At 40.0% G+C, this 14,656-nt stretch overlaps 1 protein-coding gene across 1 annotated transcript; it reads right to left on the bottom strand.

Annotated features, from left to right (window-relative positions):
• Positions 1 to 2,503: 2,503 nt before the first annotated feature.
• On the bottom strand, positions 2,504 to 14,620 carry LOC118406638 (aldehyde dehydrogenase family 16 member A1-like). The gene is made up of 17 exons (XM_035806861.1): positions 14,449 to 14,620; positions 13,211 to 13,313; positions 12,488 to 12,614; positions 11,760 to 11,938; positions 11,279 to 11,446; positions 10,588 to 10,682; positions 9,639 to 9,791; positions 8,677 to 8,874; positions 8,141 to 8,245; positions 7,638 to 7,763; positions 7,375 to 7,491; positions 7,096 to 7,265; positions 6,366 to 6,533; positions 5,671 to 5,875; positions 4,713 to 4,898; positions 3,841 to 3,966; positions 2,504 to 3,410 (listed from the first exon to the last, which is right to left on the bottom strand). Exons 1-17 carry the CDS (start codon positions 14,551 to 14,553, stop codon positions 3,237 to 3,239), a joined length of 2,505 nt encoding a protein of 834 aa, XP_035662754.1. The 5' UTR covers positions 14,554 to 14,620; the 3' UTR covers positions 2,504 to 3,236.
• Positions 14,621 to 14,656: the final 36 nt, after the last annotated feature.

Genomic DNA, 14,656 nt, shown 5'->3' with positions numbered 1-14,656 from the left:
CACATTAAAGGTTTGGCTGTGGCAACATTTTTCTTCAGAAATGACAAAAGAGTGTTGACATTTCAGTCTAGTTGCTTTACGGTGTGTGATTTCTTAGATATACACGGTGTATTGTCGTTCAACTTTCACACAGTCTGCTTCTGGTGCCAGACAACAGTCACACATCCCTGTCCCTGCGCCACTGGGTTATGTAATGAGTTAGTGACGTCACTGCCTTCACTGTCAGGGATCCCATGATCCTCTTCGCTCTCTTCTATCATGGCTGTACTTGAATGAGCATCACGGAATAAACGCCTCTTCCAATCAAGTTGCATCGGCTCCTATGATTCACTATCGCGTCCCCTTGTCAATGTTGGCGTGGTGTGCAGCGGCTGGGAAACGATACCCAGGCCCAAACCCGAACTTTGAGCAGGGGAGATCGCACTCTGAGTGGACGGGAAGCCACTAGCAAATGAGGATGTAGGTCAACAATGGCGCCATCACTTGTGCAGGAGGGGATCTGGTCTTAGCTCCCCAGCGGAGCCCTTGGTCGGAAGTTATGCGTGTCTACACCTCATCCCTGTGCCAGCTTCGCTGAACAACCCCCAGAGGACTCATAGAAGTCGCAGGGAGTAGTACTCGGCTTACCTATCCGGCAAAACCCCGCATCTTCCCAGTGTCCCCCGGCCGTGTGAGTACAACGTCAAAATTCACCAACCGCCATGTTTCTTTCGTTCAACCTTCAACGTAACGTTCTACCCGATTAGACGCGGACCGCCCACGGACTTTCCCCCACGAACTCCGCTCTACAAACTTCGTCTGATCACCGCTGAACTGTATACCAGCCAAGAGGCACCTTATGCTCCAGCCGAGAAGAACATCGCTCACGCCGAACTGTAACTGTTAACACCTCCGGCCAAGAGAGTCACAGAACTTTGACAGTCACGAACTTTGCCCAAACAGAACTCTGCTCTACCAGTATTTTTTTTCTCTTTCTTCTGCAGATAATCGATATTGTATTTTCCCTTTATGGTAGCTAGACATTATCTCACAGAAAAACATTGACAATCTATTTCAGTTCAACTGTTATCTTTATTTGTCCGTAATGTATTCACAATCTGATGTTACATGTTATCTTTCATATTGTGTTTAACAAACCTTACCTCATTAGTCAACAATTTTCTTCACGTATTTTTCATTAGATCTAGATTTCCCAAGTATTGTTATGGGGTTATTTCATGGATTCATTATTATTAATGCACACTCTGCAGATTTATAGTATCTATACCATTTTATTATGAAAAGTAGACAACAGGTTCTGTTTTCTGATATTACATTTTTGTTACCACATGATAGTTTGGTAAAAAGGAGAAAGAGAGAAATAAGAAGATAAAGAGAAATCACGCCACTGGGTTATGTAATGAGTTAGTGACGTCACTGCCTTCACTGTCAGGGATCCCATGATCCTCTTCGCTCTCTTCTATCATGGCTGTACTTGAATGAGCATCACGGAATAAACGCCTCTTCCAATCAAGTTGCATCGGCTCCTATGATTCACTATCGCGTCCCCTTGTCAATGTTGGCGCTGAACAACATTCACATATCTATCCCTGCCTCTGGTGCTAAACAACATTCACACTTCCATCCCTGTTGCTGAACAACATTCACACACCATACCTGTACTTGGTGTTAAACAGCATTCACACTTTCATGCCTGTCCCTAAATATCTAAACATCCATCCATGTGCCTAAACAACATTCACACATCCATACCTGTCCCTGGTGCTGAATAAAATTCACACATCCCTACCTATCCCTGGTGCTGAATGACACAAATCCACCCCTGAAAATTCACACATCCACCCTTCCTTAACATTCACACACCCATGCCTGTCACTAAACAACATTCATACCCATCCCAAATCAACATTCACACATCCATCCCTATCCCTGCTGCTGAACAACATTCACACATCCATTCCTATCCCTGGTGCCAAACAACATTCACACCCCCATCCCTGTCCTGAACAGCATTCACACATCCATCCCTGTCCCTGAACAACATTTGTACATCCATCCCTGTCCTTGGTGCTGAACAACATTTACACATCTATCCCTGTCCCTAAACAACATCCACCCCTATCCCTGGTGCTGAACAACATTCACAAATCCATCCCTGTCCCTGAAGAACATTCACACCTCCACCCCTGTCCCTGAACAACATTCACACATCCATCAGTCCCTAAATGACATTCACACACCCACACCTGTCCATGGTGTCAAACAACATTCACACACACATCCCTGTCCATAAACAACTTTCACACATCCATCCCTGTCTGGCTGTCACCTACAACCTAGCATACACACATCACATACAAGCCTTCATTATTTCTCTGGAGGAAAGGATATGCAGAGGATAACAAGCATCTCATCTATTACATGTATACAACACATCACCAACAACACTCTTACACATTCCATCCAACATCCACAAAGAGAAATTGAAGAGGGCATTCTATTGGTCAGATTTTAAGATTTATTTTGACTCAATGAATTGATCCTATCCTGTATCATCTTTCAATCAACAGTAGTTTAAAAAAAATTGCTCAAAGTTTCACACAAAGTTCAAGTCAATAATGATCCACATTTTAAATCTTTTGGAAGACATTTTAAGTCTATAGTTTGTACAAGAATTACAATAATCACCATGTGCTATATGTATTATATATGAAATAGGACAGGTACAAAGCACCCAATCAATTTGAGTATAGAAAATAGATACTTTTGGGAAGACATTTGTATTCCATGTCTGATATCATTATTCTAATTCACCAAGTGACTGATGAAATTGAGGTATCAAAAAGTACTGATACAATTCTTAAATCTTCATTATCTTCTTATAAATCTCTCCATTTTTACAAAACTGGAAATTTTATTTATTTGTATCAAATGGCACAGCCAGAAAATATATCAAGCAAGCACAATTACCAGATTATTAATCACCTTAATCTATTTTGCACAGGCACTAAAGTATGTCTTATTAGTAAGTTGTATGAAATAAAATGAAGTGCATGAATTAATGTGAAAAAAATGTTATTTTTATTCAGGAAACTGTGTAACTATGACTAAATGTGCCTGAATAGTAAGAAAGTTTTAAGAATACTGACAAAGCTTCATATGGCATACATACTTTCTACAATACACAACACAGTCTATATATTCTACAAACACACAATATGCAAATTAGATGTCAATCAATTTGCAAAGATGTCCCCCATTGGTAGCCAGATGTTCTTGGCCTGGGTTGCCTGGTACAGAAACTCCTCCCCCTGGCCCTGCTGGGGGTCTGTCCAGTCACGAGCTATCCCATAATCCACCCAGGTACGCTTCAGGTTCTCCGCAGAGGTCCACTCTACGAACTTTGACCCCTATTGAAACAAGATTAAAAACTTGATTAACCGAGACGGCGAGCGCCACAGACTTCCTGCAACTTATGATCCACTACTCACCGAGTCACATTTGCTATCTGCATAACGTGACGTGACAGAAGCAGTGAATTGTCCATTCCATTTGAACAGTCAAAAATTTTGGAAAGTCCAATTTTTGTGTTGAAAGTTCAAGTTTAACTTTGTCCAGAAGTTTAAAAACTCAATGAGGTGCAGTAATTCTGCATTGGAAACAGATCAATATCCATTTTAGGCCTGGGAAAATATATCAAGTGAATGAGTGAGCAAGTGGGTGAGTTAGTAAATGAGTGAGTGAGTGCGTGATTGAATGAATCAGTGTGTGAGTGAATGAATGATTGAGCAAGAGAGGGAGTGAGAAGGTTCTACAAATGTATCTTTATCTTGAGCTCACCTCAGCAGACCCGAAGTACCACATGGCCTGGATGTCCTGATGTTCCACCAGGTACTTGGTGATGTGGTCCCTGTCCCCTGTCAGGATGTTCACAACGCCCCCTGGCAGGTCAGATGTGTCAAACACCTGCAGACGGACGGACAGACAGATGGGTCGATGAAGACATCCAGGTAATAATATATGCCAAACAAGCTGGTTTACAGGGTAGGCAAGACAAACAAACATAGAATAGCTGTTATTGAAGCAACTGGATATGATTTTGGAAACGGTCAGATGTTTCAGGTACATTGTAGCATCTTTGGTCTATGTTGAAAGGTAGTGGACGCTACCTGAAGCATCTAAACGTTTCCCAAATCATATCCAGTTGCTTGAGTAACTGCTCTTTGGCGTAGACAGCCAGACAGCAAGGTCTACAATCACTTCATGGGGAGAAATACAGCTTTGTTCTGTATGACTACCACGTATTTGTAGCACAACACATCTGATGTATTCAGACTGTGACAACTTGACAAATGCATGAACGTTTTTTATTTACACATCTGGAAAGAAATACACATCAATATATATTTGAAAATGAATAAAAAACTTAGGAAAAGGAAAAGACAAGGCCATTCTGCAATAAAAATCCACACAGACAATCATGTAAAAGAAAAAAAATCAGACTTTAACAGTCATGTTTTAGCAACTTAAACAGCTTCAAATTCACTGCCATTGTGCTGCATTTACCTGACAATATACATGTACATGACTTGGTCTTCAGGATCATATATTTTATACGAACAAATTGTTTCCAGGCATATAGTTGGGAAATTGAAATAACATTAAGAGCTGATCCAACAGTTTCACATCATTCAACGGCTATTTATAATTACCTGATAGAAATCCAGAGCACTGAGTGGGTGTTTCTGACTGGGTACGACTATCATGGCATTACCACGGACGACAGCCGGTGCGAACAGTGACACGAACCCCAGCAAAGGGTATTCCTCTGGACAGGCAATGCCGATCACACCCATTGGCTCGTGGATCTTGGCCGTGACTCCATATAAGGTGGTTTCCTATTGGTAGAGATTCTGCTCATGAGTATTTGGTAAAACATAACGTGTTATACATGTACATGTACATGAAAATGACAATCTAAACAGTGCGATGTCCCATTTCAAATTTGTCTTCTACAATATCACCCAATATAACCGGAACAAGGCCCCCATACTTAGGCCCCCAGAAGAACAATACAACCTTATTACACAGATCCACACTATCCACGAAAACACACACACATTATCATACCTGTCATTGGTGCTGAACACTATGCACACATTGCGGGCACACACAAACATACACACACACACGTTACTATACCTGTCATTGGTGCTGAACACTATGCACACGTGTGCGCACACACACAAACATACACACACACACACACACACACACACACACATTATTATACCTGTCCTTGGTGCTGAACACTATGCACACAAACATACACACACACACGTTACTATACCTGTCCTTGGTGCTGAACACAGTGCACACTCGCACATACAAACACACATACATTACCATACCTGTCCTTGGTGCTGAACACTATCTACACCCATACATTAGATGTATTGCTACTCTATATCATACTCCCCCAACATTCTAACAGCAACTTCCAAGCAGTCTCAAATCTTACCTACACTGTCCCAAGCCTTACCTACACCGTGCCCCCATACTTGTCACAGTAGGCCCCCCAGTAGAACAGCCTCTGTACAGCCAGGCCCCTTCTCTCTTACATTACCGTCCTTCCCCTACATTAAACAATAACCACACCCCAAATCTTACCTGCACAGTGCCCCCGTACTTGTCACAGTAGGCTCCCCAGTAGAACAGCCTCTGTACAGCCAGGTCCACTTCTCTCCTACAGTCCTCCTCGCTGCGACCAGTCATGAGCTGCAGCTGCTGTGTGAACTCCTGCCTGCGGATCTCCAGGTTCTCTGCCATGTAGTACACAATCTGGGCACGGTTGTGGGCAGCACGCTTTCCCCAGCTGGAAAATACGTTGAAAAGTTACATAAAGCTATCAGTCTGAGATTATTTCTCAAGACTTTCAATAATGATCTTATACTTCTTTAGTATGTTCACATGATATACTAGCAGATCAATCATTTTTTTACGCCTTCCCAAACCGAAACCTGAGAATAACCAAGGAATAACATACTACATTGTACGTTGTATAGTAAATTCACTTTATTTTTGTGGTGAGGACGTTTATGGGAAGAAGGTCTATGTTGTTGAGTTTTATGTTCATGGTTTTAAAACAAACCAAAAATTTGGAGGGCATGATTCTGCAGTGTAAATGTGAAAAATAAAACAAAACACCATGGGTATTTCAAGATTGACAGTATACAGTAACTGTAATTTTGCCTATCAGTAATAGAACTAATACAGTGCTAATTTCAAACCAGGAACATAGTAAAAAAAAGCATCACGCCACTAAATCAAGAATCAGGACATTTCAATTTGCAAATCAGGATTACCCAGGAGCGGCCTTGTGTGCAGCCTCCACGGCGTTTCTCACATCCTTCCTGTTAGCCTCGCCCACCAGCGCCAGCACCCTGCCCTCCTGACCAGTCACTGGCCGCGAGTACTGCCCGTCCGGCCTCTTCTGTCCCCCACCGTAGTACAGTTTGTAGGTACGGTCAATCCTGTTCAATGCAACAATCATGTAGAATCTGATGGTCAACTTTGAAAGGGATAATATGATTTTACAACAGTCAAAATTGCTTCAATTTTTGCATGTCTGTCAGACAATTTTCTTTAGATTATGTTGTCACACTAATTTTCTAGATTCTAGATCTACCAACATGATGTCGCTCCTAAAATAGTGGAGTCTAACATGCCAATATCGTACACACAATATTTTTTTGATAAAAACAGTTTATACACACATTTAGAGACTTAAAGAGCATGGTGTTTAAGAATAGTAAGATCATGATTGGCAAATATTTGCTGTACAAAAATCTATCTCTAACACACTGCTACTGGTCAAACTACTTAAATTACGTACATTTGTGTATGTAAGAAAATGGCATTCACAAGTAAATTGGTGTTTCAGTGACGTCATGCATACAGTCACTTTGGCACAATACTGAGAAGTATCATAATGCATAATTTATGAACAATTAAGAGATCTGACATGCACAATTTAACAATTGACACTAAATGTATTGTAAGATTTATGATGTGATATTCTGTACACCAACTTACCCTGGTAAAATAGCTCCATCTGAAGTCAGACTCTTGTCCCCGACTGTACCACTGCCAGGGATGGGGGGCACAGTTGCCCCATACTTGGCAGCAAATGTTGTGTAGTTGATTTCACCACAGTTGGGGCGGGGTCTGTCCTGCCAGGAGGGCTTGGCATACTCATACAGGCCCTGAAATGTTAGAAAAAAAGACAAAATAAATGTACATTGAATAAATGATACCTTGAAATACTAATATTATTAATAAGTTAAACCTAAACTAGAAAGTGAAGTTGCTGACCTCTTTTCCCCCATCTCTTCCATATCCACTCTCCTTGTAGCCTCCAAAACCAGCTGCAGCATCAAACATGTTGTGACAGTTCACCCAGACAGCACCTGCCTTCAGACTAACTGCAGCCTGGGATCATATTGCATAGATATTGAATTAGATATAATTTGAAAATTAATCAACACAAGCAGAATTTTCCACGGACCCTAACACACACTCTCAAAGATAATCATTGCATACCACAGTTTGCAAAAGAAGAAAAAGAAATCACAAACCTCCAGTCCCAGAGGAATAGACTCCGTCCAGACACTTGCCCCCAGCCCATAGTTGGTGTTGTTACCCAGGGCGATGGCCTCCTTAGCAGTACGGAATGGCAGGGCCACCAGCACTGGGCCAAAGATCTTTGGGATAAAATTTAATCAAATTTTGCATTTCTTTAAAACCAGTTCTGCATGTTCTTTTGATTCAAATTTTATTGCACTTAACACCATAACAATCTAGCAACTACATGATTGTATATGCAAAAAGTACAGTACTTTGAAAATATTACATGCAAGAAAACAAAAATTGAAATTGATCACTCATCATAGAGATTCTAAGGTCCTATACATGATATGAACACAAGCTGATTAGGATACTGTAAGGAAAATGGTCAAAGAAGAGCATTTTCGGTAATCCATTATAATTCTATATCCATTATTGTAGAACAAGCATACAAATCTACACATGCCATTTTATCAAGCATAAGAACACACATTATACAACATACTGTACATACCTCTTCTCTGACGACCCTTGACACAGTCTGCACATTAGTGATGAGTGTAGGTGGGTAGAAGAACCCCTTGTCATGCTTAGGGAAACTGGCTGATACCTGGTGAACCTATAATTACATGAAAAAAATTGTTTTCCTTTTGGCATAAGCTTAAGGGCAGCACTTACTGACAATATGGAATATGTGACCATCAATGTTGTATTCTATAGCTACATTTGTACTATAGAGCGCGTTCTGGTTCCAGTATGCTCTGCAAGGCTTTTGCATTGCCAACGTTAACTTTGATATTGCACAGATTTTCTCCCAAATATGAAGTTATCAACAATGTTAGAAAGTCAAACAAATATATCATAGCTTAAATAGCAACTGTTACTTCTGCAATTATACTAAAAAATCCTTCAAAATAATATGATTAGCATCTGAATACAGATCTTTAAAAGTTTTTTAAAAATCACTCAAGTCTTACCCCCAAACAAAATTGATAACGAAATCCTTCCGCAGTTTACAAACATTTCAAAATTTGCAACAAAATAACATACCTCTGCCCCTTCTTTCCTGGCCTCCTCCACATACTCTTTTATAGTCTTCATCTGAGTCTCGTCCACCAGAGCCCCCATGTCGATACACTTGTCCAGATTATCCCCCACCCGCAGGTGACTCATGCGCGCCTTCAGTTTGGTGATGAAGGGGTTGAAGACAGATTCCTGGACAAGCAGGCGAGAACCTGCACTGCACACCTGGGGATGAAAAGTTAGGGCAAACATTCAGTGAGGGACAGAGTAAATGTTAGTGTTGATCATGAATTGTTTGGTATTGCAAGTGTTGAACTCAATCAATAAAGACAAAATCCAGGACGAGTAGGCGAGAACCCACACTGCACACCTACATGTACATGTAGGAATAGAAAGTTAAGACTCTGATGTACATTCAGTGAGGGACAGACTAAAATGTTAGTGTTGTTCATGAATTGTTTGGTAATGAAAGTGTTGAACTCAATTAAAGACAATCTCCTGGACAGGCAGGCGAGAACCCGCACTGCACACCTAGGAATAGAAAGTAAAGATGTGCATTCAGTAACGAGTAAGGGACAGACTAAAATGTTGGTGTGGATCATAAATTGTTTGGAAATGAAGGTGTTGAGCTCAATTAAAGACATACTCATGGACAAGAAGTTGCACTGCACACCTGTTGATAGTTGAGAGTTAACTTTCTCCCTACCAAGGTATTAGTAGCCTTTTATCACAGTTTTTATTTGCATCAGTTACACCATTCTTAGATAGCAGGGAGAAGGTTAAATATATAATTTTTGTCTGAATTTAAATCTGAATCTGTATCTGTATCCTATAGCCAGTACAAACACACTTCAGCACAACATACCAGCTTTGTAGGTACATGGCATGCAATGATGCAATCACAGCTTTACTAGACTGCAACATTTTGAATTCAAAGTTGCTGAATATGAGTAATGTAGTATAGTACTGAAATCCTAAATGTTGCACACCTGCCCCTGGTTGAACCAGATGGCGTCCACCACCCCCTCCACAGCACTGTCCAGGTCTGCTGAGTCAAACACCACGAAGGGAGACTTCCCCCCCAGCTCCAGGGACAGCTTCTTCCCTGTACCAGCCACTGCACGGCGCAGCAACTGTCCTACCTTAAAAAAGAAGGTCAACAAGGTCAACAAAACTGTGGGAATTTTGGTTTAAATTCTATCAACAGTTACTGTTCCATGTATGTTGCTTACAAAAATACACTATATAAATCTTAGCAAATGCTACATTGTACTTCACCTTTATCCGTGACAGAATAAACTATTACAGTTGATTAGTAGGACTGACAGACTGCCCCTACGGCTACTACTAACTATATTTCACTGAGTGGGTGAGTGATTACAATGCATACATCTGGACTGGGTGATAATATTGTCATAGTCATGCCAATCAAAGAACAAGAAGTTTCTACCAATATAGCACCTCTTTTTTGTATGATTTGTAAAATCTAATAAAACTTTGATTGGATCATGAAGTGATTGAAATCTGAAGTTGTAGATTCTTCATTTTGATTAACTCACCAAGGGTAAGAACACTTAATCTACAAAATATATAAGTGTAACAGTTAGAGCAGTAGAACAGTTAACTTAACATCTACATGCATTTCATAGACTTCAAACAGACAGGGGATAACATATCATATCCTTACATAGAGGAATATTGTTATCCATATTATTAGGCATACTGTTTCTTATGTATCAGCTATGATGGGCAACACAATATCTAACAAATAAAAACAGGGGAGACAAAAAACATTTGGAGGATACCAGCAGTTCAAAAACAAGGGTTGCGGGCACAGAATAAAAGGAGACAAACTACACAGTACACTAGTTTTGTATCCTGCTGTTAGGACTAAAGAGAAAATCTGAGGCTTAAGACAAAAGACGTTACAAGACATACCTCTGTAGACCCAGTGAAGCCTACTTTATCCACATCAGGGTGGCAGGCCAGTTTACTCCCAAACCTGCCGTTTCCTGTCACCACGTTAAATACACCTGCAAGTACAAGATAATGTCTTGTTACTGAGGCAACTTTCTTTAAACAATACAGTCATGTAGATTGTTAAACACTAACACAAGTATCATATGAGATGAAACAGATCAAGTGGAGTAATGATGATGTAAAGCTGATACCTTCCTTGTACATTTAGTATCACTGAAACTGTGTACATGACTTTCAACAAGACAGTCATCTTAATGGAAAATCATAAGTGACATGTATATAATGTATGTATGTCAACTCATTTAAGGGTATACCCTATGTACAGAAAAACATAAACAAAGTCAAAGTCAATGTAACATGAGTAAATCAAGAAGAAAATCATTCATTGACAGATGGATTCTACAGAGTGAATACAATAATTCATACGCAACTACCGGTACATGTACATCTTAATACACCAGTGAGTAGAAGCCATTTAATTGCACACCCCATTTGCCAAATGAATGTATTTCATGCAATTATCCTGGTGGTTCAAAAATTCAGAGTTATCCAGCTTAACAGCACTCAATCGGAATTTGGGGATTCTGTGCAATAAACAGAAGTGCATGGTAATCCATTGTGCAATTAACTGCAATTAACTAATACATACCAGGAGGGAGCCCAGCTTCAGCGCAGATCTCAGCTAACATGAGTGCAGACATCCTGGTGTATGTAGCAGGCTTCAGGACTACAGTGTTCCCCATGGCCAGGGCAGGGCACACCTTCCATGTCAGCAGCATCAGGGGGAAGTTCCAGGGGACAATGGCTCCCACAACACCTGTGGAAACAAGGCAGTCAGAGATCGCACTCCCTCAAGTGCCCTCTGGCAAAAACTGCACTGAAGAAACATTCAAACACACACACAAACACACACACACACAAATTGGGACATAATGAATTTTGTAATGTTTTCATGTAGTGCTTAGTGAGTTTTTCATAAAGTTAGTATCATGTATCAGATTAAAAAGAATTTGTACAAATGCTTCAGCATATCTGCTTACAGTTAAGATAGAAAATGCTTCAAATAGAGAGTACAATTGGATTTTTGCGCTAATCATTACAAAAACACAATTCTAAGCACTGCTTCTCACCAATGGGTTTCCACCCCTTCATCTCTGTGTCCATAAGTTGTGCCCAGCCTGCATGGTGGTAGAAGTGTCGCACCACCAGAGGGATGTCTGCATCGCGACTCTCACGGAACGGCTTCCCGTTATCCAGGCTCTCCATGACTGTCAGGATTCGCTGGTGCTTCTGCATGTTACGGGCAATACTGTGGGGGGACAGAGTCACATTGTCACGCATTCAACTGAATCAAATGGTTCATTAAGCAGGGAAAATCATGACAATGTCATTCAATCCTAATCCTGAAGTAATTGTGCCACACCAATTTAATTTGTTGTTTCACTGATATTTTTAAAGTGAAAATACAGCAAACAGATATCATCATTGCAGGGAGGAAACCATGAATATGACCATGTCCACCCCATAAACCTGAGAGCACCAAAGTCCTCAGGCTTTGTTTTCATGATGTTTTTACAGTTAAGCATATTTTTTCATTTTTTGAAAAATTTAATCTGTGAAACAAACAAATTAAATTGGTGTGGCCGAATGGTAGATTTGTATTTATTTCTCTGCTAAGCCTGGGAGAGGGTTAGCTTGTGTCACAGAATCTCTTGCTGTCAGGGGGGCCTCTCCAAGCCGGTGGAGAGGTTGCTAGAACTCGAGTAGAAGCATTATTTAGTCAGGTTAAGGGAGGGTAATCTCTTAATAAAGGTTGCCTCTCTTTTACAAAAGTGCATAATTTCATTATGAGCTCTACCTGTAGAGGTAGCGAGCCCTGACATGACAGGGTAGTGTGCTCCATGACTCAAACGCCTTCCTCGCTGCTGCCACAGCCAGATCTACATCTTCATCTTCACCCTGGATTGTTGTGGCCAGGACCTCACCTGTTAGAGTGGACAAAATTGAAAGCTTTTTTTATTCTCTCTTCTTTTTATCTCTTGAGTCTTGATACTTATTCACATTTGTCAACACTTCCAACAAAAATCATAAAAGACTTTGATTATGAAGAGAAAGGTGATGTTTTTGTATACATTAATCAATGTCACACTTTATTATGACACACATTTTAAGTCTGCTACAAAATGGAATAGTCCTTCAATTACAAAACTTGGAAAAACTAGAAAGAGTGACCACTTAGAACTCCACTTTTAATTCGTGTTGTGTAGTGAAACATACCTAAGGAAATGAAATAAATCTGGTCTATTTGGACATGTGATCACTGTGGACAGGATACTTGTGTCAATGGAAGGGACCTGCATGTAAAAGCATTCACAGTGGCCAGGTGGCCCTTATAAAGAGTTGGTCACTTATACACAATACAGGTTTGATTATATAAGTGCCAAACTGTATACATGCACATTTGTACATGAATATAGATAGTATTCTATGCTCCTCTGCTAACAAGTAGCTTCAAGTTCAATAGAACTGCCCCTCAGTAACAAATTACATTCACAAACAGGATAACACCCTACTACCATACCTGTAGAAGGACATTTAGTCTGGTAGGTTTTCCTCCCCTCTGGTTTCACCCATTTCCCATTGATGAAGTGACCAAAGCTGCGGTCATATTTGTCCAACCATGCCTGCAAAAAGGAACAACCCATTTAGTTTTAATATAGTTTTAAAGCTTTGGAACAAATTACTTTTTTTTTCAACCTTAATTTCAAATTCAACATGCATATGTGTATGGCCTCTTCTACTTTCCCCAACTTTTCCCATTTGACATTTACTTTCTTGGAATTGATTTGAAATGGTATATAACATTATTGCTTTTGCTTGTACATTGGAAATCAACATAAAGTAATTAAAACAATATATTTGAATAATGGAGGTCACTAATTATCTCCAAGTAGAGGGTTGTGAGGAAAAAGTATCATATTTTCCTAGATGTCAGAAACTTCCTTTGTTACAGAAAGGGTAGCAAGTGAGACAAAGAACTACTGTGAACATTTCTGCATTTACAGTACTAGCCTAACATCTGGCATTTATTGCCTACTTAAGGGGGAACAAGCACTTAAGAGTTACTGCCTTATTCATTGACCTGAAGAGGGCCACAAAATTTTTGATGTTTTGTTCCACAAATACTGAAAAAAGGTGCTAGGAACAATATTGTGCCAGAATAGAGGGGGTATCTGCTCATAGTTTTGACACATGCAACAGACTGTAAATATTTGAACTAAACTTTCTCTTCTAAACAAAGTGATTTTAAGTACTTTCACCATGTGAATAATTAACATTGATAATATAAAAACAAGGCTAGAGATATGGAGAAGAATTTTTTCATGGATTGATTGAAAATTTGACTACAAATCAATGCTTTAAAGGGTCTGAACTACCAGTTATTCAAACCGCATCAATCGCTCAAATAGTCAAGGCCATAATTTCTAAAACTCCACCCCCTTAAAACTTGATGACTGTAAAACGTTGACTAAGCATTTTCAGACTAAACCAAACTTTGTATGCAGCACTTAACGATTCAATAATGAGCTATAGCATCACATAAACTGTCATACATCAGATCTATGTTAGTTCCAAAACTGCAAGAACAACATTTGTGTAAGAAAATCACGCCATTTTGCAGAATGAACAAACAAAAGTTCTGAGTGACCAAAGTTCACTCACTTCCGCGTATGACGTCACAAACTTTCTCTGCCACAATATTCCTTTAAGATTGCATGCAAAGTTTACTTAAAGTGTCTCTATATATTCTCTACTTACCCGTACAACGTCTGGGCTTTCCGGAGCTGGTCCATAGTCCATAGACTCGAAGATTTCGGGGACAGAATCGCCAGAGGCCCTCACATTTCCCGTAGTGGCAGCCATCTTTACCCAGATGAAAGTCACATGACAATTCGGATCATTTCACTTCGTAAGAGGTAAAAATTATAGTTTATAACGTTCTATTTACGTCTTTAGTGGATAGTTA

This window comes from Branchiostoma floridae, chromosome 19 (assembly GCF_000003815.2).
Source record: "Branchiostoma floridae strain S238N-H82 chromosome 19, Bfl_VNyyK, whole genome shotgun sequence".
In the NCBI taxonomy this organism is placed as follows: domain Eukaryota; kingdom Metazoa; phylum Chordata; class Leptocardii; order Amphioxiformes; family Branchiostomatidae; genus Branchiostoma; species Branchiostoma floridae.
The sequence above is the reverse complement of the archived record's forward strand: the minus strand, read 5'-3'. Positions and strand labels throughout refer to the sequence as shown.